The following is a 27,189-nucleotide window of genomic DNA, read 5'->3' as shown; positions in this document are numbered from 1 at the left end:
TCCCCATCTATTTGCCAGGAATTGAGAGGGCCGGATGCCATGATTTTGGTTTTCTTAATGTTGAGTTTCAAGCCAACTTTTGCACTCTCCTTCACCCGCATCAAGAGGCTCTTTAGTTCCTCTTCACTTTCTGCCATTAGAGTGGTATCATCTGCATATCTTAGGTTGTTGATATTTCTCCCGGCAATCTTAATTCCAACTTTTGATTCATCTAGCCCTGCCTTTCTCATGATGTGCTCTGCATATAAGTTAAATAGGCAGGGCGACAGTATACAGCCTTGCCGGACTCCTTTTCCAATTTTGAACCAATCAGTGGTTCCGTGTCCAGTTCTCACTGTTGCTTCTTGACCCGCATATAGGTTTCTCAAGAGACAAATGAGATGGTCTGGTATTCCCATCTCTTTAAGAACTTGCCACAATTTGTTGTGATCCACACAATCAAAGGCTTTAGCATAGTCAATGAAGCAGAAGTAGATGTTTTTCTGGAACTCCCTAGCTTTCTCCATGATCCAGCGTATGTTGGCAATTTGATCTCTAGTTCCTCTGCCTCTTCGAAATCCTGCCTGTACTTCTGGTAGTTCTCGATCCACATACTGCTGGAATCTAGCTTGTAGGATTTTAAGCATAACTTTACTAGCATGTGAAATGAGTGCAATGGTGCGATAGTTTGAACATTCTTTGGCATTGCCTTTCTTTGGAATTGGAATGTAAACTGACCTTTTCCAATCCTGTGGCCACTGTTGAGTTTTCCAAGAGCTGGCAAATTGATTGTGCAGCACTTTTACATCATGCTTTTAAGATTTTGAATAGCTCAGCTGGAATACTGTCACCTACCTCCACTAGCTTGTGTTGCTTGCTCAATTTCTATTTTCCAAGGCCCATTTCACTGTCACATTCTAGGTGTCTGGTTCGAGGTCAGTGACCATCTCATTGTGGTGGTATCTGGGATGTTAAGCTCATTCTTGTATAGTTCTTCTGTGTAGTTTTGTTGCTTCTTGATCTCAAGAGACAAATTGGTCTTATCTCTTTAAGAACTTGCCACAATTTGTTGTGATCTTCATAGTCAATGAAGCAGAAGTCTGCTTAGATCGTCCTCTAGCCATTCGAAATCCTGCCTGTACTTCTGGTAGTTCTCGATCCATACTGCTGGAGTCTAGCTTGTAGGATTTTAAGCATAACTTTACTAGCATGTGAAATGAGTGCAATGGTGCGATAGTCCATTCTTTGGCATTGCCTTTCTTTGGAATTGGAATGTAAACTGACCCAATCCTGTGGCCACTGTTGAGTTTTCCAAATTTGCTGGCAAATTGAGAGCACTTTTACTGCATCGTCTTTTAAGATTTTGAATAGCTCAGCTGGAATACTGTTACCTCCACTAGCTTTGTTGTTGCTGTTTTTTTTCACTTCACATTCTAGGATGTCTGGTTCGAGGTCAGTGACCATCTCATTGTGGTTATCTGGGACGTTAAGCTCATTCTTGTATAGTTCTTCTGTGTAGTTTTGCCATCTCTTCTTAATCTCTTCTGCCTCTGTTACGTCCCTGCCATTTTGGTCCTTTATCATGCCCACCTTTGCATGAAATGTTCCCTTCATATCTCCAATTTTCTTGAAGAGATCTCTGATCCTCCCTATTCTGTTTTTTTCTTCTATTTCTTTGCACTGTTCATTTAAGAAGGCATTCTTATTTCTTCTAGCTATTCTCTGGAATTCTGCATTCAGTTGGGTGTATCTTTCTCTTTCTCCTTTGCCTTTCGCTTCCCTTCTTTCCTCAGCTATTTGCAAAGCTTCCTCAGACAGCCATTTTGCTTTCTTGCATTTCTTTTTCTTTGGGATGGTTTTAGTTGCTACCTCTTGTACAATGTTGCGAACTTCCATCCATAGTTCTTCAGGCACTCTGTCTATCAGATCCAGTTCCTTAAATCTATTTGTCACCTCTACTGTATATTCATCAGGAATATGATTTAGTTCATACCTGAGTGGCCTAGTGCTTTTCCCTACTTTTTTCAATTTAAGCCTAAATTTTGCAACGAGAAGCTCATGATCTGAGCCTCAGTCAGCTCCTGGTCTTGTTTTTATTGACTGTATACAGCTTCTCCATCTTTGGCTGCAGAGCACATAGTCAATCTGATTTCTATGTTGACCGTCTGGTGATGTCCATGTGTAGAGCCGTCTCTTGGGTTGTTGGAAAAGAGTGTTTGTTATGACCATTGTATTCTCTTGACAAAATTCTATCAGCCTGTGCCCTGCTTCATTTTGTATTCCAAGGCCAAACTTGCCTGTTATTCCGGTTATCTTTTGGCTTCCTATCCTTAGCATTCCAATCCCCCATGATGATAAGGACATCATTTTTTGGTGTTAATTCTATAAGGTGCTGTAGGGCTTCATAGAACCGGTCAATTTCATCCTCTTCAGCACAGTGGTTGGGGCATAGATTTGGATTATTGTGATATTGAATGGTTTGCCTTGGATTCGAATTGAGATCATTCTGTCATTTTGGGGATTGTATCCCAGTATTGCTTTTCTTATTCTTTTATTGACTATGAAGGCTACTCCATTTCTTCTGAGGGATTCTTGCCCACAGTAGTATACCTGATGGTCATCTGAGTTAAATTCACCCATTCCTGTCCATTTTAGTTCGCGGATTCCTAAGATGTCGATGTTCAGTCTTGTCATCTCTTTTTTGACTACGTCTAGCTTGCCTTGATTCATGGATCTTACATTCCAGGTTCCTATGGAGAAAAAATCTTTACAGCATCGGACTTTCCTTTCACCACCAGATATATCCACAGCTGAGCGTCCTTTCGGCTTTGGCCCAGTCGCTTCATTATTTCTGGCGCTACTAGTACTAGCCCTCTGCTCTTCCCCAGTAGCATATTGGACACCTTCCGACCTGAGGGGCTCATCTTCCAGCGTCATATCTTTTTGCCTTTTAGTACTGTCCATGGGGTTTTCATGGCAAAGACACTGGAGTGGTTTGCCATTTCCTTCTCCAGTGGATCACATTTTGTCAGAACTCTCTGCTATAACCTGTCCATCTTGGGTGGCCCTGCACAGCATAGCTTATAGCTTCATTGAGTTATGCAAGCCCCTTCGCCACGACAAGGCAGTAATCCATAAAGGAAACCCCATGGACAGTACTAAAAGGCAAAAAGATATGATGCTGGAAGATGAGCCCCTCGGGTCAGAAGGTGTCCAATCTGCTACTGGGGAAGAGCAGAGGGCTAGTACTAGTACCGCCAGAAAGAATGAAGCGACTGGGCCAAAGCCGAAAGGACGCTCAGCTGTGCATATATCTGGTGGTGAAAGGAAAGTCCGATACTGTAAAGATTTTTTCTCCATAGGAACCTGAAATGTAAGATCCATGAATCAAGGCAAGCTAGACGTAGTCAAAAAAGAGATGACAAGACTGAACATCGACATCTTAGGAATCAGCGAACTAAAATGGACAGGAATGGGTGAATTTAACTCAGATGACCATCAGGTATACTACTGTGGGCAAGAATCCCTCAGAAGAAATGGAGTAGCCTTCATAGTCAATAAAAGAATAGGAAAAGCAATACTGGGATACAATTCCCAAAATGACAGAATGATCTCAATTCGAATCCAAGGCAAACCATTCAATATCACAATAATCCAAATCTATGCCCCAACCACTGGTGCTGAAGAGGATGAAATTGACCGGTTCTATGAAGCCCTACAGCACCTTATAGAATTAACACCAAAAAATGATGTCCTTATCATCATGGGGGATTGGAATGCTAAGGTAGGAAGCCAAAAGATAACCGGAATAACAGGCAAGTTTGGCCTTGGAGTACAAAATGAAGCAGGGCACAGGCTGATAGAATTTTGTCAAGAGAATACGATGGTCATAACAAACACTCTTTTCCAACAACCCAAGAGACGGCTCTACACATGGACATCACCAGACGGTCAACATAGAAATCAGATTGACTATGTGCTCTGCAGCCAAAGATGGAGAAGCTGTATACAGTCAGTAAAAACAAGACCAGGAGCTGACTGTGGCTCAGATCATGAGCTTCTCGTTGCAAAATTTAGGCTTAAATTGAAAAAAGTAGGGAAAAGCACTAGGCCACTCAGGTATGAACTAAATCATATTCCTGATGAATATACAGTAGAGGTGACAAATAGATTTAAGGAATTAGATCTGATAGACAGAGTGCCTGAAGAACTATGGATGGAAGTTCGCAACATTGTACAAGAGGTAGCAACTAAAACCATCCCAAAAGGGAAAAAAAAATGCAAGAAAGCAAAATGGCTGTCTGTGGAAGCTTTGCAAATAGCTGAGGAAAGAAGGAAAGCAAAAGGCAAAGGAGAAAGAAAAAGATACACCCAACTGAATGCAGAATTCCAGAGAATAGCTAGAAGAGATAAGAATGCCTTCTTAAGATTGGAGACAGTGCAAAGGAAATAGAAGAAGAACAACAGAATAGAATGGAGAATCAGAGATCTCTTCAAGAAAATTGGAGATATGAATGGGAACATTTCATGCAAAGATGGGCATGATAAAGGACCAAAATGTCAGGGACCTACCAGAAGTACAGGCAGGCAAGAGGCAGAGGAACTAGAGATCAAATTGCCAACATACGCTGGATCATGGAGAAAGCTAGGGAGTTCCAGAAAAACATCTACATTGACTATGCTAAAGATTGTGTGGATCACAACAAATTGTGGCAAGTTCTTAAAGAGATGGGCCAGACCATATTTGTCTCTTGAGAAACATATGAAGAAGCAACAGTGAGAACTGGACACAGAACCACTGATCAAAATTGGAAAAGGAGTCAAGGCTGTATACTGTCATTTCTTATATGCAGAGCAGAGATCATCAGAGACTTCGAGCCAGACAAAAGTCCTAGAATGTGAAGTGAAATGGGCCTTAGAAAATCTGAGCAACAACTAGAAGCTAGTGGAGGTGACAGAATTCCAGCTGAGCTATTCTAAAATCTTAAAAGACGATGCAGTAAAAGTGCTACATTCAATTTGCCAGCAAATTTGGAAAACTCAACAGTGGCCACAGGATTGGAAAAGGTCAGTTTACATTCCAATTCCAAAGAAAGGCAATGTCAAAGAATGTGGCACCACTCTCGTTTCAGTTGCACCACTATTTGCACTGCTAGTAAAGTTATGCTTAAAATCCTACAAGCTAGACTCCAGCAGTATGTGGATAGAGAACTACCAGAAGTACAGGCAGGATTTTGAAGAGGCAGAGGAACTAGAGATCAAATTGCCAACATACGCTGGATCATGGAGAAAGCTAGGGAGTTCCAGAAAAACATCTACTTCTGCTTCATTGACTATGCTAAATCCTTTGATTGTGTGGATCACAACAAATTGTGGCAAGTTCTTAAAGAGATGGGAATACCAGACCATCTTATTTGTCTCTTGAGAAACCTATATGCGGGTCAAGAAGCAACAGTGAGAACTGGACACAGAACCACTGATTGGTTCAAAATTGGAAAAGGAGTCCGGCAAGGCTGTATACTGTCACCCTGCCTATTTCTTATATGTAGAGCACATCATGAGAAAGGCAGGGCTAGATGAATCAAAAGTTGGAATTAAGATTGCCGGGAGAAATATCAACAACCTAAGATATGCAGATGATACCACTCTAATGGCAGAAAGTGAAGAGGAACTAAAGAGCCTCTTGATGTGGGTGAAGAAGGAGAGTGCAAAAGTAGGCTTGAAACTCAACATTAAGAAAACCAAAATCATGGCATCCGGCCCTTTCAATTCCTGGCAAATAGATGGGGAAGAAATGGAGGTAGTGACAGATTTTATTTTTCTGGGCTCAAAGATCACCTCAGATGGGGACTTAATTAAATTAAGAAATTAAAAGACGCTTGCTCCTGGGGAAGAAAACTATGGCAAATCTAGACAGCATACTAAAAAGCAGAGACATCACCCTGCCAACAAAAGTGCGTATAGTCCAGGCCATGGTTTTCCCAGGTGCAATGTATGGCTGTGAAAGTTGGACCATAAGAAAGGCTGAGCGCAAAAGAATTGAGGCGTTTGAACTATGGTGCTGGAGAAGACTCCTGCACGTCCCTTGGACTGCAAGGCGTTCAAATCGGTCAGTCCTAGAAGAGATCAACCCCGATTGCTCTTTAGAAGGCCAGATCCTGAAGTTGAAACTCAAATACTTTGGCCACCTAATGAGAAGGAAGGACTCACTGGAAAAGGGCCTAATGCTGGGAAAGATTGAGGGCAATTGAAGAAGGGGACGACAGAGAATGAGATGGCTGGATGGAGTCACTGAAGCAGTAGGTGTGAACTTAAATGGACTCCAGAAGATGGTAGATGACAGGAAGACCTAGAGGAACACTGTCCATGGGGTCGCGATGGGTCGGACACGACTTCGCAATTAACAACAACAACAACATGGGGTTTTCATGGCAAAGATACTGGAGTGGTTTGCCATTTCCTTCTCCAGTGGATCACATTTTGTCAGAACTCTCTGCTATGACCTGTCCATCTTGGGTGGCCCTGCACGGCATAGCTTATAGCTTCATTGAGTTACACAAGCCCCTTCGCCATGACAAGGCAGTAATCCATAAAGGGGTATAGAGCAGTAGTATTCAGTAATACAGAAAGTCCTATGATTTTGCAAACTTTAAAAAAGTATATATAAAATAGGATGGTTGGATGGGATCCAGGGTTGTGCTCCATTGAGTTATTCTTGTACTGGGGGAGGTAATAAAATGGCAACTGTTATTCATAACCCCCACAACACCATCTGCTCTCTGCAAAATCACTCCAGATTTGCATGAACAGGATAAAAATCCAATTTCTGCTCCCTGGCTCATGTAGGGAGCATCTTCCAAATTCTACTTCTTTATTCAGCTCTTTAATTTATTTATTTAATTTCTACAGTTGCACATCTCAAACCAATTGACTCTGGGCAGCAAACAATATCATAATAATTTAAACCATAAAAACACAATAACAGTTACAAATTATACATATACATATACTGTAGGCAAGTGAAAATGTTCATAATAATTACCTAAAAATTAACAGGGCAACGGGATCCCTAACAGTTTTAGGACCTCAGGCTGTATGTGCTAGAGAGCCTGAAATCCTAATGTGTTAGGGACCCTATTATCTGGTTGCACATAGCCAAGTCTTTGAAGTCTTGTGAAAGACTAACAGGATTAGAAATACCTAGACCTTAGGATGCAATACACTTGTATTTCAACAGAGGAGGAGTTCGTTTAGTGATCATTCAAAGTTACAACGGCACTGAAAAATGTGACTTATGACCGTTTTTCACACTTACAACCATTATGGCATCCCCATGATCACGTGATCAAAATTTAAATGCTTGGCATCTGACTCATACATATTACTGTTGCAGTGTCCTCGGGTCATGTGATCACCTATTGCGACGTTCTGACAAGCCAAGTCAATGGGGAAGTCAGATTCATTTAACAACCAGGTTACTAACTTAATTGCAGCGATTCACTTAACAACTGTGGCAAGAAAGGTCGTAAAATGGGACCAAATTCACTTAACCATTGTCTCGCTTAACAATGGAAATTTTGGACTTAATCGTGGTTGTAAGTCGACGACTGCCTGAACATTACCTAACTGTCCTTTATACTTCACAGCTTTGCTTGTCACTCGAGGGAAACTTGAGAGTGGATGAGATTAGTTGATTACTATTTTGCTTGCTAGAAAAAGGTTACCTCTTCCTCAGAAGGTTTTAATTGTTGTTTTTAACTGTCATTCAGTAAGAGAGCAGATCTTCTCATTGTTCCTAATCAGAATATAATTTTAAATCTTGCATACTCACTCACCTCGACTTTTCCAGAGCAGTCAGAGAACCTGGGATCTTTGGGCACTTCACACTGGTCCCGTCGGCCTTCCATGGCTGTAGGAAAGAGGGAGGGAGGTTGGTTCCAAACGTGGAACTGTGGTTTCCTAACAGTATTTCATATTATTGAAGCAACCAAACCACACTGTCCTTGGAAACAGCTTTTGTTCCCCCCCCACATCCAACACAAATAATCTGCCAAGCTGAAGAAGTAGAAGGGAGAAATATGTTTGCATTTAAATATAAGCAAATTAAATTCATTCATATGGATAGTAGGATTATTTATTTATTTGCTCTTCTCCAAATATTATTCAGCAGTTTTCCAATTAAAGAACCTACAGAAATATACATTTTCAGACTCTGGAACTAGCACAAGGCTTTTCCTTTAGGCACGATTTTCTCCCTATTGTTAGGAATCTTGATTTTTCTTCTAAATATTTTGAATGCTTCATTATGAAAAATCCTTTTTTCAAGAGTGAAATACATGGCTTCCAATCTCTGTTTTTCCCTCCACAATTAAACCAAATAATCATAAGTTATCCAAAAGCTCTAATCCCATAAAGCCATAAAGCCCAAATTAATCTGGAAGATGATTTATTATATGATGCAACAAGTCTTAAATGATGAGTTTCTTTTTCTAATACAATTCTAGTATTACTGAATTGTATATACCGTATCTATAAAATAGATTGAACTGGCTTTATATATGCTAAGCTCTTACTTTATGCTTTTTACTGGAAAACACTTCTAATTCCTTTATTAGAAATATGGCAGATGAAATTATGGGAGCACGCAGCAATCTCCAAAATACTTCAGATATGAAAAAAAAAAAACCAAATCTAATATTAGTTTTAATTCATCTGGAAACTACAGCGTATAATCCTGTGCATGGCCATTTGCCATATCCAAGCTCTGAATTATCTTAAAATAAGAAGTTTAAATACTTCAGTTATGTTATTTTATTTTTATAGCTGACCTAAAAATTGACATAAATAGCAGTTAAATATAACAGTTCTGAATGTGACAAAGTGTTAAATTATCATGCAACTCTCTCTGTATTTGTTTTGAACCAAGTTGAAAAATAAGAGTAAAAGAGAGATGTTTCTTCTAATGAAGTAGTTTGAATTTTCTTGTAATTATATATTACATTACTCTGCAAGGTTTTCAGTGTATTGTCCAGTTTTGTAATTTCTATTTCTCTTCCTTTTATTCTATCTCTCTCTCATCCATCCATCTGTCTGTCTGTCTATCTATCTATATATACATTTTTTTTTGATTGCTAACAAAGAATAAAGGGAGAACTGGAATAGCTATTTTGAGCTTCTTAACTCTCTTCAGCCAGACATACCCTTATGAGATTTGAACCTGGGCTGTGTGCATGTTAGGCAGCTGTATTAACTTCTAGGCCACAGGCTCTTTCTCACTTTGTCAGCTGTATCAGGGAGGGAAGAAACAGGGGGAGGAGATTTACCTTGAGTGTTTTTTTTTTGATGCACCCTGTCGGCCCAAATATGGGAGAAAGAAATCTTTCTTTTTTTTCTTTTTCTTTTTTCTATCTATCTATCTATCTATCTATCTATCTATCTATCTATCTATCTATCTATCTATCTATCTATCTATCTATCTCCCAGTCCCAACCTTCTGGCTTTTTTACAAGTTCAGAAATTCATGTACCATTGGTCCCATCCCCTTAAGACAGATTTTATGGCTAAAGAATACTGAAGTTGTTAAACCTATTGTTTTAATAGGTTTTGGTTCAGATCTCATAGAAAGATCACGTGTGTAATATCTTCTCCATCCAGGTAATTCTATGCTCAATGAGAAGGACTTAATTCACAATACAAAAATCAGTGTGACTACATGATGTGGTCCACCTTGAAAAGTGCAGTTCCCCGAATGTTTAAAAATCTGCTTCCTTTCATTGTCCAGAACTTGTAATAAGCTTAAGAGGGTCAGCAGAAAGGATTTTTTTAAAAAAAACAAAACAAAACCCTGCACTATCAATTTTAACTGCAGTGAAGCCTAAATGGTGGTGTAGCAAGTCTCATGGCTTCTTTTAATTGGTTTCTTAAACAACACGGAAGATTAATGGTTGGTCCAAATTTCAGTTTTTGGCTATTTGTCAACCTTTGAGATTGTGTCTATTGGACCCTACATTTCTAACAGCATCTTTAAAAGCCCTTCAACATATAGACATGTGACAGCAAGTGACAGCAGAGATTTATGCTAGTAACTAATTAACTTACAAGCCATCAATGAGACAAATAATTACAAGGTCTAAAGAAGGCAAATTAAAGTCCCCAAGAGTCTAGGGAACTCTTTTTTGCCACAGAATCAAGTGGCTCGGGTAGAGAAGAAGCCTCACATCAGGGTTGCTGATTCCTTTGCAGCAGCCTCATCTGATCTCTGAGGCCCAATTTCACAAATTCCCACATCCATCAATGTTAGAGTGGCATTTCTGGAAGCCCCAGAACGTCTTAGATGGCAATGGCAACACCCTCCCCCTTCCTCAGGATCAGGGCTGATGCTCCAAGTCGGCACAAGATTTGAGGGGCTTCTTATACCTGATACCCAACCAAGTTTTATAATGCATACTAGGCCAGCCCCCTCATCAATGATTAAATCTGTTCACTATCAATGAGAACTTCCCTTTAGGGGTAAAGAGAGATACTGACTGGATTTATATTGTCTAAGTCATGAATTTTTACCATAGTGTATTGAATAAAGCTTTGATGCTTCCTTCCTTCCTTCCTTCCTTCCTTCCTTCCTTCCTTCCTTCCTTCCTTCCCTCTTTGTCCCTTCCTTCCTTCCCTCCCTTCCATTGTTCCTTCTTTCCTTCCCTCTCTCATTGTCCCTTACTTCCCTCCCTCTTCGTCCCTTCCTTCCTCCCCTCCTCCGTGCCCAGGAAGGGACAAGGGGAGGGGGACAGGCTGCCAGAGGCAGAGGAGAGCTCCACCCAGCTCACTTGCTCAGCTTCACCAGAAAACAAGCCGCTTGCTAAGTTAGCAGAAGCCCCAGGATCAATGCCAGGCTACAGCTGATTCACGCTTCTGCTAAATTAGCAAGCTAGCAAAGCTCGAGCAAGTTTGCTGGGCAGGAGCCAAGGAGAGCTGCTACAGCTGACCTGCTTCTTGGCTGCTCTGCAAAAGTGCGGATCAGCTGTAGAGGTTCGCCCTGATCCTGGACAAGAGGGAAGGAAGGAAGGGCAGAAGGGACAAGGGGAAAGAGGGAGGGAAGGAGGGACAAAGAGGGAGGCGAAAAAAAGGAAAGAAGGAAGGGACAAGGGGAGAGAGGGAGGGAAGGAGGAAGAGACCAAGGGGGGGGGGAAGGAAAGGAAGTTCCAGCCAGGAAAGGCTTGCTAGCCCGGCTGCCAAGGAACAGAAGACCGCAAAGCCAAGGAGAAGAAGGTGGTGGTTTCCTCCCAAAGGGGGCTCTTTTTCTCCACCCCTTCCCTGGGTTTGTGGGGAATTTCTTGTCACCAACGCTGACAGGTGCTGCTTCAAGCCCGCCACGAGCTTTCTCACCCCCTTTGCTTCTCCTCCCTCCCCCGCTTTTGTGAGGATTGTGGTGCCCTTAGGAAGCCGATCATGCTTTGAAGCTTAGGAGAGGAGGAGGAGTCCCTTCCTCCTTCCCTCCCTCTCTCCCTGTCAAGCCCCGGCGGGCTCGACATGAACGGGCGGAGGAGCAGTCGAGGACGGGCAGGGTGGCAAAGGAGACCAGCGGCCGTCGCCAGACCTCCCGGCTGACAAGCGAAAGTTTGGGGGTCACCAGCTGACGGGCACAGGAGTTGGGTGCTGCGGCGGCCTCCTCTTCGCTGAGCTGCATGCACAAGAAGAAGTCAATCCAGTTGCTGCACAATGAGTCTCTGGGGAGGGCGGGGCCTTGCTCTGCACCTGCGCTCTTCATGCACCCCCTGCAGGGCACATTTGGTAGAGTTTGTGCAGACTGCCGCCAAGCAGCATATTTTCCACAAACACGTGAGGTGGAGCAGAAGGGGGGAGGGAGAGAAAGCAGTTGACAAGCCCTGCCTAAGACCATCAGAAATATGTGTTTTCCGATAGTCTTAGGTGACCCCTGTGAAAGGCTCGTGCGACCCCCAAAAGGGTCGCGACCCACAGGTTGAGAACCGCTGTTCTAGAAGCTGCCAAGATGCTATTCACTGCATGTGCAGGATGTTGATATTAAAAGACACACAGTAATCTGCAGATAGCTATCTCCTTCCCTGTTGAATTTCTATCTCATGGTTAAGACCTTTCTCTTTCAGAGGACTTTTAGGGATGGAATCAAAGGATGATGCTACCCCTGAGGCTATTGATAGGCAGAATTATAATTTGAATTCACAATGCTTCCAGTTTTTATATATTACTTTTACTCTTATTTATTATAACATGAACTTGTAAGCCACTCAGGATCTTGGATTGTTGCAGTACAGAAGCTTGAGTAATAAATAATAAGTAAATAATAAACACAAGACAGAAAGGCTTCCTTGGGTGTAGATACTAGATTAAACACTAGTTAGTGGCCACTTTTTTGTGGTAGAGGACCCAAATATTATGAGTCCCAAGCTTGACAATCCACAGATAATACCTAAGACTAACAGGATTTCTGTGATAATTGCCCCATCTGACTCCAGTGGCAAAATAAGAGCAACTATTATAGGTGATGTTGATTAGTTCAGAATGAAAGTCAGCCTAGAAGAGAATATATTATGGAGAGCAGGAACAACAACAGAAAGCAAAGTTGATGAGTCCACATGGGATTTAAGGCATGTATTTTAATGGTTCTGTTGGGGATAATTTTTTTTAGTGGCTTAGTAGGAAACAAACAGAATCACTGTAGCATGATTTTCCCAGAATTATGGCTTTTAGCATATCCATCCACTAAAAGGAGGTGATACACACAGTGAGGAACACTGAAGAAAGAAGTAGGACGAAGGTGTCCTCGGGATATGCATCCGTTGCCAAGGGGATGGGCTTCCTCCCTCCTTCCCCTCTCTTCCACTGTGTTGCTGTTGCTGACTTAGGAAATGGCTTGGCAGTTCTAACAGTGAGAATTACAGCTCATGATGTTTGACATTCCACCTATCAATGGCTTTTCAGATAGTAACTCTTCCATCCCCAGCTGAGTCAAATAAGGCCAACATAAAAGGGTCTTCTCCTCCTTTCCCTCATGTGCACAAAAGCTGCCAAACAGAACTGAATGTGCAAATGTCCATGGTGTAATTTCCACAGTTTGAAACCATGTGGAAGAAATATTTGATTATGAATGTTCTTTTCACTAATTTTGCATGTTCCATTTTTCAAGCCTAGAATTAAAATATGCCTATAACAACTTTGCTGTAGCTATGTTTCCATTCATTCCCAGTCCAGATGGCCTGATTTAAGATGGATTAGTGCTTCTGATATATACAGAATCCAAACACGAAAGATGTTGAGTCTTCATTACACAGATAGTCATGTGATGGCCATGTGATTGTCAAGCCTGATGTGCAATGTAAAGCACAAATAGCTTATAAATCATAACAATCAGAAAGACATGAACTACATTAGGAAATAGAATGAGCAAAATAGATTGGTTGATTTATGGAGATTTTCAGTCATCCAGGTCATGACTGTCCCAAAGGTGCTTTTTCAAAGCTGGACTTTGTTTTTGCTTGAAGACATTTCGCTTCTCATCCAAGAAGCTTCTTCTGAACTAAATTGAACTGAACTGAAGAAGTCTCCTGGATGAGAAGCGAAACATCTTCAAGGAAAAACAAAGTCCAGTTGCCTTTTGAAAAAGCACCTTTGGGACTCTGTATGGATATAGGAGGAAGGTAGAAATGTGTTATATCAACCAAAAAAAGAATAGAGGATCTAAGTGTTTCCCTCAGCAAAAGGCCGAATTGATTTCTTCTCACGCATCTCCACTATGTGGAGAAAGTTTCACAGATGGCTTAGGCAATTGGGTGGATACTTAGAAAGTAGGTTTGGTTGGTTTAACTTTATATGCAGTCTTATTTAAGAGGTTATAAAAGGTACAGATGTGCGTATTTGTACATGCTGACTCCTATCTAAAGATTTAGGCATAAAAACTCTGACTGAGTAGAAACAGAAGACATGTCATCACAGTTGGAAAAGCTGTGACAGGTCTAATTATTGCTGATGGGCAATCTCAAGCCATCATTTTCTTTTCCACCTTTGACAGAGAGCTTTTCACATAGAGAATTGTCTTCTGGATTATAGCACTCACATTCCTCTATTCTATATCTAGTCTGCAATTTTAAATCATGCTGCTTAAGTTGCAATAGTAATACAAGACATGGCAAATTTCTTCCATGTGAGAATATTGCACCTTAATGCTTAAACCTAAGGTTTCTTTTTTGGAGGGGGGAATAAAAGGTAACTTGGATCTATACAGAAGCACTATAACATGAGAGACTCAGATTTATTCAGTGTATGCATAGAAACAAAGATACTGGTTCCAGACTATTCTTTTCACACCTGATGGTATTCTTACATTTTCCATTTAGGAGACTGTTCCGAAGAATCTGATCCACCTTCATTGCGATGTCCGAGACATTCTGAGCAATTGCTTGAATCCTCTCCATCAGACCAGCTGCTGGATGGAACCTAGGAAAAGAAAAATATAATCCATGTTTCATCTTTGGTGGGCATTTCAGCTTGTCTGTAAGAGTAATGAAGGTACTCTGTTCCTAAAACAACAGTTCTTCAAAGCAGAAAACTACCAAAAAAGAACAACTTTGACAACCAGAAAGATGTTGGACTCAAGAATTATAGATGTAAATTTTCATAATTTTCTACCTATGGGATAACTATAAGAAGTTGGGATAACTATAGGAAGAGTCTTATTTTTGGAGGGCAGCAGAACTGGACCTGTGGCCTGTTTCTTTCTGGCCTTGCCCTCATCTTCTCCAAATGCTCTTTTTTTTTTCTTTGACCAATCTTATTTCTGAATTGCTTTCTTCTACACCCCATGTCATTTTCAGTTGGCTTTACTTCTTTAAAAAAATATACACTTAAAGCTACCTCAAACATAGATCTAAGAAAAAGTAAAGAAAAGACTATGTGCAAATACGTATGCTCTCTGATACACTTGCCAGGAAGATATGACCATATAGACTGTGTAGCCAATAAACTCAAAGTAGCAAAAAATGAATTGGCTTCTATGTAACACGTGAAGCCCACTTGCCACCCCAAATGTAACATGTGAAGCCCACTTGCCACCCCAAAGAGGAATAAGTGTATCAGCTGTTTCAGAATGGGCCATATTCCCTTGCCACGCTAAGCCAGAATTCTATTCGCAATTTGTTCACATTGAAGCTCCATAGAGATAGGTACATTTCAATGTCTCATTGCCAGTTTGTTTTAGGCTCACTGAGTTTATGATATGTTCCCTTTATTAATTCAAAGTAACTTTTGTATCCCATTCTTTGGTCACCAGAAACTGCAACATTTCAATTTAACATCTGGCTTATACATTTGGACCAGATCTATAAACAATTGTTGCTAATTACATACCACTCTTCATTTTAATGAAAAGGAAACACAAGCTATTAACTCACTATGGCAAGCAATGGTTTTGCAGCCCAGATTTGAGAGCTTCAAGCTTATATTAATTTCATTATATCTTGTATTTCCAATCTACATATTAGAGGTACCTATTGCTGCCTCGCTCATTGTTTGGCCTTTTTAGTTTGATTCAAAAATGATGCTTTTTTCATCTATAGAGAACATCAGCCAGCTCTTGCCCACCTTCTTTTATTTGCAGCAAGTTTTTTTTTTAATTCACTACATAACAGTTTACATCCAATTCCTCACTGCCAGAACATCTATAGGGAGAATAAAAAAAATACCAAGATCATTGCCATCTTGATTTTTCCAATATGCACAAATGCAAACACATACATACCCCTCTGGTAGATAGTATGCTTTCTCCAGAAGAGGGTATGTTTCCTCTGCACTGGCACAGCAGGAAAGTAAGATTCCTGTTCTTTGTTTCAGGGCAATTCTAATACTGGAATAATGTTCTACTGATCTTAGTAAAGATAATGGTTCAAGTAGCTTAACAATGATGTTATAATTGTCATAGATCCAACAATATTTCTCATTTTATGAGATTCTCACATGAATCTCAAAACAGCATGAACTGGCTGTTTTGATCTGAAATGGCTGTCTGCACCTCAATAAGATGGCTTCAGGAGTGAGGAACTGCTGAGATTATTACAAAGTCGTAGGGTTAAAACTGCAACTTTTACTTATGCACAAGGGGGTTTAGAAATAGCAAATTTAAGCAATTCAGCAGAAGCAATTCAATAATTTGTAAAGAAGCTCTAGGGGCTACTTTAAAGTTAAAACAAAACGGACTTCCGGTGGATTTTGCGTGCGTGATGGCGGCTACTTTGTAGCCGTCCTCCTGGGTAAGTGTAAGAACCGCTATGAACAGCAGATATCAGCTGTTCAGCGGTTCAAAATCCCCCTCCCGGGCAAAGGGGGGGGGTAGAGAGTGTCTGAATAGTGGTAGAGCCACCCCCCAAGTTGTGAAAGGAGTGCTCCCACGGAGTTCAGACTTGTCTCCGCTTCCCAGCTGTTTTTGTCCTCAGGGACAAAACGAGCCGCCGCAAACACCTCCGTGCTTAAAGAGAACTGGTGAAAATGGACAGAGCTGAGTAGAGGATTTAGTTTTTGCTTTCTTTGACTTATTTGGATTTTAAGTTTTAAGATTTGTTTCTATTTTTATTCTCTCTTTTTATTTTTTTTCTTTGTTGAAAGGGAAAGTAAAATGGCGATCGGCAAACTCCTCGGTGTCTGGAAGTTAGAATGCTGACCGGCAGGCTATTTCCTTATGATTGGAATGGTTGTTTTTGGTATCTCTAAGTATTTTTTTTGGAACGGACTTTTTTTACCCCTTCTCCCTTTTTTTTCCTTTGAAATTGTAATGACCCTTTTTTGAAGGACTTTTTTTCTGTTTAATTTTTTGTAATTTTTAAGAAGGAGTAAAACTTTTTTTTAATTCTTTTTCTCTTCCTTTTTTTCCCTTTTTTCTTTTTATTATAATGACCTTCTTTGGAGGGAGTTATATTTTTGAAGGAATTTTTATAATTGCTTAAGAAGGACTAAAGGTTTTTCTTTAAGATGGCTCCAAAGCGTCCAGGGATTTCTACAGTTTCTAAATCAACAGTTTCACCCTCTTCTGGGGGTCAGCTAATAACTATGAAGGACTTGCAAGACATGATGGGAGATGTTATAATTCAAATTAGGGCAGAAATGAAAAAGATTTTAGAGGAAAACAATAAGATCTTGAGACAAGATTTTGTTTTGGCTTTAGAAGGTGTTGCTTCTGTTCTTGAAAAGGTGAACTCCCATGTGGAAGAGGTAGCTGAAAAAGTGGACATAATGGAGGGGAAAATTGAAAGTATGGAAAAAGAAATGGAAAATGAGATTCTTATGCTTCAATATGGACAAATGGAATATGCCTTAAGAATTAGAGGCCTGGGAGAGTCTTTGCAAGGAGATCTGAAGGAGATGGTTGCAAAGGACTTTGCATTGATTTTGAATAAAGAAAAAGAGGGAATACTTAATTGAAAAATTATTTAGGGTTAACTCTGTGGTGGCAGCACAGAAGAATCTGCCAAGAGATGTGGTAATTTACTTTGGTAAAAGATCTTTACGCAATGAAATTGTGCAAGCCTATTATAAGAAGAGATTTCAAATTGCTTCACAAGATGTTATAATTTTTAAAGAGATCCCATCTAAAATTTTAAGAAGAAGAAAGGAGTTTGCTTTTTTAGCAAATGAACTTAAAAAGAGAAAAATTTCATTCAGATGGGATGTTCCGATTGGAATGGTGGTGAATTACCTGGGGACATGTTATAGACTTAATACTGTTTCTCAAGCAAAAGATTTTTATACTTCGGTCCTGGGGGTATGTGCATCGCCATCAATTAAGTTTAAAGCTTTGGAAGAAAAGAATGTAGAATCACAGTTTGAAGAGCATTTATGAAAACTGGAGAATCTTTGTGTGAGAGGCCTCAACAAGTCCAGGTTGAGGAGCAGAAGACAACTCCCCAAAGAAAAGCAGCAACAGAAGAAGGTTAAGGAAGTTTCATATTTAGTGGTTTCTGAATCTCTGGGAGATGTTAGACCTACAAAGTCTTTGGAGCAATCTTTAAGGGTGGAATTGTTGCCTGAAATGGAAACTGGGAAATCTCAGTCTGAGGGGCATCAACAAGAGAGGAACGGGCAGAGGATAACTTGTACAACTTACAATTGTAAAGATCAATACAAGGAGGAATTTAAGGAACCCTTATTGGCTTCGGAGTCGATGGGAGATTCAGGAATTTTGGAGCAGTCTCCTAAGGCAGAACTTGCAGCATTTCTTACGAGTTTGATACAAGAATGGAGAAGGGAAATGGAAGAATGGAAGAATGGAGAATGGAAAAAACTGGAATGTGAATAATTAATAATACTAATATAATTGAGATCGGATGGAATTAGTTATTGGTGAAGATTGAAATGTTTAATGTGTTTATTAACTTTGTTGTTTTAAGTTTTGAACCTTTAATGATAATATTGTTTAAATTTGTGTTTTGAAGGGATTATAATTTGCTTATTTTAGTGAGTGGATTCTCAAAATAATTTGTTTAATTAAATGTGCTTAGATTTGTTTAGGACTTATAGGTTTTTTAAGTTTTTGTTTCTTCTTTTTGGATAGGAGAGAAGATTATGAAGATTGAAGGAAATATGTACTTACTTTAAGTTCTTTAAGAGTATTTAGCTTTAAATTCGTTTTAGGATAAAGAAAGAGGGAGAAATTAGATTTTATATTATAGATATAGATATTCAAAGAAAGTAATGTTTAAATTTGTGTTTTTGGAGGGAGCTTATATAGAATGATGATTGTATTTAAATTTGTTTAGGTTTTAAAAGTGTTTTAAGTTTTTTTTTTTTTTTAATTAAGCCTGTACTCAGCTCTGGGAAGTCCAGCAATAAAAAAAAAAAAAAAAAAAAAAAGTTAAAACAAAACCTTATTAATGTTTTACGGTACTCAGAAATATCCCATTGTTTACTGGGGCTTGCTGCATGATAACTGGGTGGTGGGTTTCTTTTTCCAATTGTTCTTTCAGGGTGTAATGGAAAAAAGAGTACAAACCGAATAGTTTCAAGTATACATTTGAATATATCTTAAAATTAAATTATGAGTGATTTGTTAAAAAAATAGGTGGCATCTTAATAGTAAATATTAGGGCAATTGTATTATTTTTAACTTGTCATATACAATACTAATGAAATACTGGATATTTTTTCAAAAGGCTGCAAGCCTACTTGCCACATTTCCAGGTTGTAAGGCTCACTGAACACAATTTACAATAAGCAATCCTAAGTAGGAGTGCATGCTAAGTATTGTAGCAACCACAGCTGGGAATCCTGTAAGACATGTAAATGAGGGAAGCATACATTAGCAATTTTAGAACAAAGTCAAACTGGGAAGCTTTTTATTCTTCTCTCCATTATTGTTTCTATTCTTTTTGTTTTTTTAAAATTCAGGGCTTGCTTTATTGTTATTATTACAGATAGCAATTACTTTACTTTATGCCATGGGTATACATTTTGGAAATGGAGGCACATAATCCTCACTGGGCTGAGCATCCTTTCAGGACTGGGCTATCAAGCCAACTGGTGTCACCATACACCTACAAGTACCAATCTGACAAAACATTTTTGGGTTGGTTAAGATAATTTCACTTTCATTGAGAAGTTATGTCTGCCAGTTCTAAATGCAGCACTAACAACCAATTCGGTCAAGAGGTTTTAGGCACCAGACTAGAAAGCAAGAGACTGTGAGAATAAGTCCTGCCTTTACCATGAAAGCTAGCTGAGTTACCTTGGGTCTCTCTCTCTCTCTCTCTCTCTCTCTCTCTCTCTCTCTCTCTCTCTCTCTCTCTCTCTCTCTCTCTCTCTCCTCCCTCTCTCTCCCTCCCTCCCTCCCTCCCTCCCTCCCTCTCTCCAACCCAGAGAGTTGTTGTGGAGAAAATAGAAGGAAGAAGATATGTTGGGTATGTTCACCACTTTGAGTTATTTGTAAAAGTAATAAAGGCAGGCTATAAATAAAGTAACTAAAAACACCATTTCTGTAATTTTAACTTTTCACCAGTTGTGGGTGTGTATGTATGTATGTATTTATGTATGTATGTATGTATGTATGTATGTATGTATGTGTGTGTGTGTGTGTGTATAGATATAGATATAGATAGATATAGATATAGATATAGATATTTGTTTTCTGAGGTTTTCGTGGGTGTTTGTATGTAGGTCTTTGGTTATTTGGGTTTTCTCCCACGTCAAATTGGAAGTGTCTTGGCGACATTTTGACAAAGTCCCATTCATCATCTCAGGCTGGTGTTTTGCTCCTAGAAGCAGGAAGCCGAAAACACCAGCCTGAGATGACGAATGGGACTTCGTCGAAACGTCACCAAGACACTTCCAATTTGACACGGGAGAAAACCCGAATAACCAAAGTCCTACAGATATACTAGAGTCCATTCCTGTGCTATTGTAACCCCCAACCCACAGAAATTGACCATTGCAGAATAAGTGCCTTGAAACAATGTGCTGAAATTCAATACTGGGAAAACACAAAGGATTTCTTCTCCCTTCCCTCCCTTCAGCAATATCAACCTGCAATGTCAAAGGGATTATTTTGGGGTTTCAGGGGAAAGGAAGAATTGATCAGTTGGAACAATCTGGGTCAGTTCATCCTAGCGTCTTACCTTGGAAACATTTCTCAATTGGTACAGAAGATTTGAGTAGAGGAGACAGAAAATAACTTATAGTTGCTGTCTGGGGAAAGGAATAAGGTGGCACTTTCCCTCCTATTGTTAAGTTGGCATGGGAATCTTTCTTCAAATCAAATCCTATGTTATTTAATTCTCTACTGTCAAAACTTGCTACTACTGCCCAGAATTTGCTGACAGAGGTGATAGCAGGGCTGGCCTTGAAAACCTAAACTTGCCTTTTGCTCAATATCTACAGAGATTCTCAATCACCCAGGTCATGGTTGTCCTTAAGGTTTTGCTTCTCATCCAAGAAGCTTCTTCAGTTCCACTGAAGAAGTTTTTTGGATGAGAAGCAAAATGTTTTCAAGGGAAAAAAAACCAATGAAATCCAGCTGCTTTTCAGAAAATCACCTTTGAGATTGCCTGTTGCTCATAATATCATTGAATAGAAATGATTTTTTTTTTTTTTGCTTCCAAATTGCTTTCACTTCTACTTTAACATCCTTTGGGCATCTTTAACATCTATGAAAACAGGGGGCAAAAAATGAAGACAATTCTCCTAACACTGTACTTAGGATGTCTCAATTTCCATAACATCCAAAGCATTAGGCAATTATTGCAGTGCACACAACCAGCTTAACTGACTGTCACAAATATAGTTGGCCTGAAGGTAGCTTTTCAGAATCAGAACCTGGAGTATTATGTTCCTGGGCATCTCATGAACCTGCAGAAATGGACTCTGTCCCATCAAGCTAAATGCAGCCCATCAACCATATATTGTGGTTTGCCCAGTATTTTTCTTCCTAGTTTAGCATTTGTTTTTCTATAAGGCAGCAATACAAGGAGATTCATTTTTTCCATGTATTGACCATCATACATGCCTAACAGGCTACGTGATAGGTCACAAACATTGCATTCCTCTTCTATTTCCTGCGACAGGAAATTTTCAATAAATAATTGTGCATAGAAGACCTGTAACAGATTTCTATTCATCTCAGCTTTATAAACTTCTATATATTAAAATAAAGCTAAAGGGGAGGACAAGAGTACACTGAGAAAGGCAAGGGGCAAACAACTCTTGAGAGTTATTCCTTATTGATATACAAAGTCAGCCAAAGCCCCTAAAGGCAGGACAAGAACCAACGAGTGGAAACTAACCAAAGAGAGAAGCAACCTAGAACTAAGAAAAACTTCCTGACAGTTAGAACAATTAACCAGTGGAACAACCTGCCTCCAGAAGTGGTGAATGCTCCAACACTGGAAGTTTTTAAGAAGAAACTGGACAGCCATTTGTCCGAAATGGTATAGGGTTTCCTGCCTGAGCAGGGGGTTGGACTAGATCAGTGGTTCTTAACCTGGGCGATATCACCCCCCAGGGGACGATTTCATTTTTCAGGGAGGTGATGGAATGAAAAGGGGCGACGTGGGGGCGAAGGAACGAAAAAGGGGCGATATGGGGGCGATGGAGCAAGAAGTTTTGGGGATATTTTTGAGCCTGTCCCTGTGGCTCCGAGCCTCCTCCGCCATTTGGAGAGAGAGATAGAGAGAGAAAGACACTTGTGCTTCTCTCTCTCTCCCTCCCTCCCTCCCTCCCTCTCTCTCTCTCTCTCTCATGCGGATTTGCCCCCTCACAGGGCTCCTGGTTGGCCCTGCGCCTGGGTGCCCTGCCTCCTGGGACAAGCGCAGCCAGGAAGTCCATTTTCCTGGCTGGCCCCGTCCCAGGTGCACATGGCTGGGGAACCGCACAGGGGAGCCCTGGGATCCCTGCTGGGAGCAGCCCACCAGAGCCTCAGCCTAGCGGGCCAGCCTTCCTGCAAGCCACGGCCCTGAGGGAGAGCTGCCCCTGCGATCCCCAGCTGTGGGACTGTTGGCCCAGCTGGCCAGGAAGGTGCACTGGAGTCCTGGCTGCTTTGAGAGGTGAGTAGATGATGGGGGGAGAGAAAGGGAGGGGGAAGCATTTTTCCAACCAGACCCATGGGAGTGCCTCCTCCTGGGGTCTGGCGCCGGCTTCCTTGCCCTCCTCCTCCTCCCCTTCTTCCTCCTCTTGACCCCCGGGCAGCAGTCCTGACTGGGGTGGCGGCCGGCAGGGGCACCATTCCCTGGGTGACGCTGGTGGGTCACAGATGGACGGGAGTGCTGTGCGTTGCAGAAAGGCCCCACTCCTCCAGCAGCTGATGGGGGTGTTCTGCAGATGCCCTGTGAGTTAAGCCCAGGGATGCTGGCAGTGCAAGGGGAGGCTTGGCGATGCAGCCGACAGGCGGGGCATTCGGCAGATGCCCCATGGCCCCGACTTGAGCTCAGGGACACCAGCGGCACGAGGGACAGCCTGGCAACATGATCGTGAGCTGGGGCGTCCCTGTAGGCCCAGTGGGCAGCAGAGCTGGGTGCCTCCAGCGGCAACGGGGTCTTCTGCTGCCTCCTGCCCTCCCCTCCCCGCCCCTTCAGTGCCCTCTGCCTTTCATTCTCTCTCTCTCTCTCTCTCTCTCTCTCTCTCTCTCTCTCTCTCTCTCTCCTCACCTGGAGAAAGAAGGGGGAGGAAGGGAGAGGAAAGAGAGAAGGAGAGAGGGAGAGGGGAAAGAAAGAAAGAAAGAGAGGAAAGAGAGAGAGGAAGCGCAAGTGCCTCTCTCCCCCCCCTCTCCTCACCTGGAGAAAGAAGGAGGGAGGGAGGGAGAGGAAAGATTTGACCACCCACCCAGTCTGCTCTAAAGGCACAGTGAAAACACAGTCAGCACTCCCCCTGAAAAGCTCTAATTTTCATTCATTTCAAGCTAGCAGTTGTGGTTCTACATAGCTTGACTATCCCTGTGATATATAGATTAAAATGTAATTATTAAAAGTCTCTGAATATTCAAACCTTGCCCAGCCCTCACATCCACATTAACTTTATTCTGGGGGAGAGAAATGAAAAGTTTATATAAATTCATTTCACATTTTAAGAGGTCTGCAGTATTGCAAAGTTTAAGAGCCACTGGCGACTAAATCAATTAAAGTTATAAGCAGTTTATCAGTGGGCATTCCATTTTAATCTGTTGGGCTAAGAAAATTGAAACTCTTGTTCTTAGTGCTGCTTTGCTTCTGTGTTCTGCTGTTCAAAGAGGGTTGGGCTCTGGACCCCCCTTTTTTGGTGGGGACATGGGGACATTTCTGGAATTTGAAGATGCTCTCACAATACAGCAGCTGGAAAGGGGTTTGTCTTTACAAAACAGCAGCATGGAGGGGAAAACCATCTTGAACAGTGAGATGGGTAGCTAATAAATTTAATCAAAAATAAATATAGTTTTTAGAATTGTAGGTTACTCAGTGTCACTTGGCTGAGATGGGCAGCTACAGAAATTGATTGATTGAATAAATGAATTAATGAACTTGTTGCACAGATTTATCAAAATGCTGCCTCTGTTTTGTTGCAGGAAGCCCCTAGAACAGGGGTAGGCAACCTTGGCTCTTTTATGACTCTTGGACTTCAACTCCCAGAATTCCTGAGCCAGCTGTGTCATAAAAGAGCCAAGGTTGCTGACCCCTGTTCTAGGGGCTTCCTGCAATGTCAACGTAACTGTTGAAACTAGATTTATCGATGTCTACATGTGTTTTTCTAGTGTTCCAATGGAGCCGAAAATTTAATTTGCAGGTAGTGCCTTTCATTTCGAAGACCTCTCAACATGGCTGAGAACAGGAAGTGTCACCAATATTCGACGGAATACCTAAAATTGGGATTCATTCCATATCCTTCCAACGTACTGCTTCCATTTTGTCTTCTTTGTGAGAAAACATTTTCAAATGAAGCGATGAAGCCTTCCTGACTGAAAGAACATTTGGTAAGAATTCATTCGGATAAAGCCGACAAACCGGCATCGTTTTTCCAATCCTTAAAGGCCAAGTTTGAGGGTCGCAGCACAGTTGGGAAGTTATTTGGAAAATCGTCACTCAATGCCGACAAGGGGCTCATTTGTTCCTATGAAGTATCTTTGTTGATAGCAAAATGTGGCAAACCTCACACTATCGGAGAAACGCTAATTTTACCAGCAGTGAAATAGGTTATTGCCACCATGTTGGGGCCCAGTGTAAGCACTATCATGCAATCGATTCCTTTGAGCAATGACGCCATATCAAAAAAAATTGATGAAATGGCTGCTGATGTGGAAGAAAGGCTTATTGACACCTTGAAAAATACAGAATTTGTGATGCAGATTGACGAGTCAACGATGCCTCTCTCCCCCCCCTCTCCTCACCTGGAGAAAGAAGGAGGGAGGGAGGGAGAGGAAAGATGACCACCCACCCAGTCTGAAAGGCACAGTGAAAACACAGTCAGCACTCCCCCTGAAAAGCTCTAATTTTCATTCATTTCAAGGCTTGTGGTTCTACATAGCTTGACTATCGTGATATATAGATTAAAATGTAATTATTAAAAGTCTCTGAATATTCAAACCTTGCCCAGCCCTCACATCCACATTAACTTTATTCTGGGGGAGAGAGAAAAGTTTATATAAATTCATTTCACATTTTAAGGGTCTGCAGTATTGAAAGTTTAAGAGCTGGCGACTAAATCATTAAAGTTATAAGCAGTTTATCAGTGGGCATTCCATTTTAATCTGTTGGGCTAAGAAAATTGAAACTCTTGTTCTTAGTGCTGCTTTGCTTCTGTGTTCTGCTGTTCAAAGAGGGTTGGGCACCCCCCTTTTTTGGTGGGGACATGGGGACAGGTTCTCTCACAATACAGCAGCTGGAAAGGGGTTTGTCTTTAAAAACAGCAGCATGGAGGGGAAAACCATCTTGAACAGAGATGGGTAGCTAATAAATAATCAAAAATAAATATAGAGAATTGTAGGTTACTCACACTCTGAGATGGGCAGCTTTGATTGATTGAATAAATGAATTAATGAACTTGTTGCACAGATTTATCAAAATGCTGCGTTTTGTTGCAGGAAGCCCCTAGAACAGGGGTAGGCAACCTTGGCTCTTTTATGACTCTTGGACTTCAACTCCCAGAATTCTGAGCCAGCTGTGTCTAAAAGAGCCAAGGTTGCTGACCCCTGTGGGGCTTCCTGCAATGTCAACGTAACTGTTGAAACTCGATGTCTACATGTGTTTTTCTAGTGTTCAATGGAGCTCAGGTAGTGCCTAAAATCGGTTGTACCTGCCGACAAGGGGCTCATTTGTTCCTATGAAGTATCTTTGTTGATAGCAAAATGTGGCAAACCTCACACTATCGGAGAAACGCTAATTTTACCAGCAGTGAAATAGGTTATTGCCACCATGTTGGGGCCCAGTGTAAGCACTATCATGCAATCGATTCCTTTGAGCAATGACGCCATATCAAAAAAAATTGATGAAATGGCTGCTGATGTGGAAGAAAGGCTTATTGACACCTTGAAAAATACAGAATTTGTGATGCAGATTGACGAGTCAACGATTTGTGAAAATGAAGCCTTGTTATTGGCTTATGTCCGTTTCATCAACGGAAATGAAGAGATAGGGGAAGAACTGTTATTTGTTTGAAATTTAGCCACCGACACAAAAGGTTCTTTGATTTTTAAAAAGGTTGAAGAGTTTTTAAATGAGAAAAACATCTCTTTGACAAACGTCGTGGCATGTGCAACCGACGGAGCTGCATCTATGGTTGGACGATATCGCGGATTTCAAGCTCATCTAAAATCGGTTGTACCTGGAGTTATGACTGTCCATTGTGTCGTTCATAGACAGCACCTTGTCTCAAAAAAATTGAGTGGCCGTTTGCATGAGTCTCTACATCATGTCATTAATGCTGTGAATAAAATTAAGTCGAATGCCTTGAACAACCGACTTTTTCACAAGCTTTGTGAACATCTCTCCTTTTGCACACCGAAGTAAGGTGGCTTTCAAAATAAAAGTGTTTGCGGCGATTCCACAAACTTTTTGACACAGTTGTCGAATTTCTTGAATCCACTGACCCAAGTCTAAGCAGTTCTCTTAAACGTCAATGTCTGGATGTAGCTTATCTCGCTGATGTTTTTGACAAGCTGAATGAAGTGAATGTAAAGCTGCAAGGAGATAAGACCAATTTTCTTAAGGCCAAGGGAGTAATCTGCTCATTTATTTTCAAATTGGACCTCCTTGCAAGCAATATGAGTCGCCAGGAGCTGTATCAGTTCCCAAGCCTTGGTAATGAACGTGAACTCCAAGGAGAAGATTTGGACATTTTTTGCTGCCACTTGAAGCAACTAAAAGAAGATATGGAAACCAGATTCTATGATCTGATAAATCTGTAAGTGCCCATTTGGGTGCTAAATCCTTTCACAGCAGACTTTGTACAATTTCATCCCAAACTGCAAGAGCCACTGACAGATCTGAAATACAACTGTGAAGCCCAGTCACATTTTCAGAGTTACGGCTACAAAGCTCTTTGGCTGAAAATGAGAACACTTAACCAATATTGTGGGAGGAAGTTAAGTTGCTTCTTTTAGCCTTTCCTTCCAATTACTTAGTGGAGAGGGGCTTCAGCGCTGTCCAGCAGATCCTTTCTAAGTCAAGGAACATGTTGAAGATCTCTGAACACAGTGATTTAAGAATGTGATTAACAAAAATGGTTCCAGACATCAAGAAATTGGCA

At 41.0% G+C, this 27,189-nt stretch overlaps 1 protein-coding gene across 2 annotated transcripts in view; it reads right to left on the bottom strand.

Annotated features, from left to right (window-relative positions):
- Window positions 1–27,189, bottom strand: part of MGAT5B (alpha-1,6-mannosylglycoprotein 6-beta-N-acetylglucosaminyltransferase B) — a 337,742-nt gene that overhangs the window by 91,507 nt on the left and 219,046 nt on the right. For both annotated transcript variants that reach the window (XM_039328102.1, XM_039328103.1), the window contains exons 4-5: window positions 14,330–14,442; window positions 7,815–7,888 (exon numbers count right to left, since the gene is read on the bottom strand). In XM_039328102.1, coding sequence (XP_039184036.1) covers window positions 7,815–7,888; window positions 14,330–14,442 — 187 coding nt within the window. The remainder of the gene's footprint in view (window positions 1–7,814; window positions 7,889–14,329; window positions 14,443–27,189) is intronic.

This window comes from Crotalus tigris, unplaced genomic scaffold (assembly GCF_016545835.1).
Source record: "Crotalus tigris isolate CLP2741 ecotype Arizona unplaced genomic scaffold, ASM1654583v1 scf7180000024370.6872682, whole genome shotgun sequence".
NCBI classification, from domain to species: domain Eukaryota; kingdom Metazoa; phylum Chordata; class Lepidosauria; order Squamata; family Viperidae; genus Crotalus; species Crotalus tigris.
This window is presented reverse-complemented; position numbering and strand designations above follow the sequence as displayed.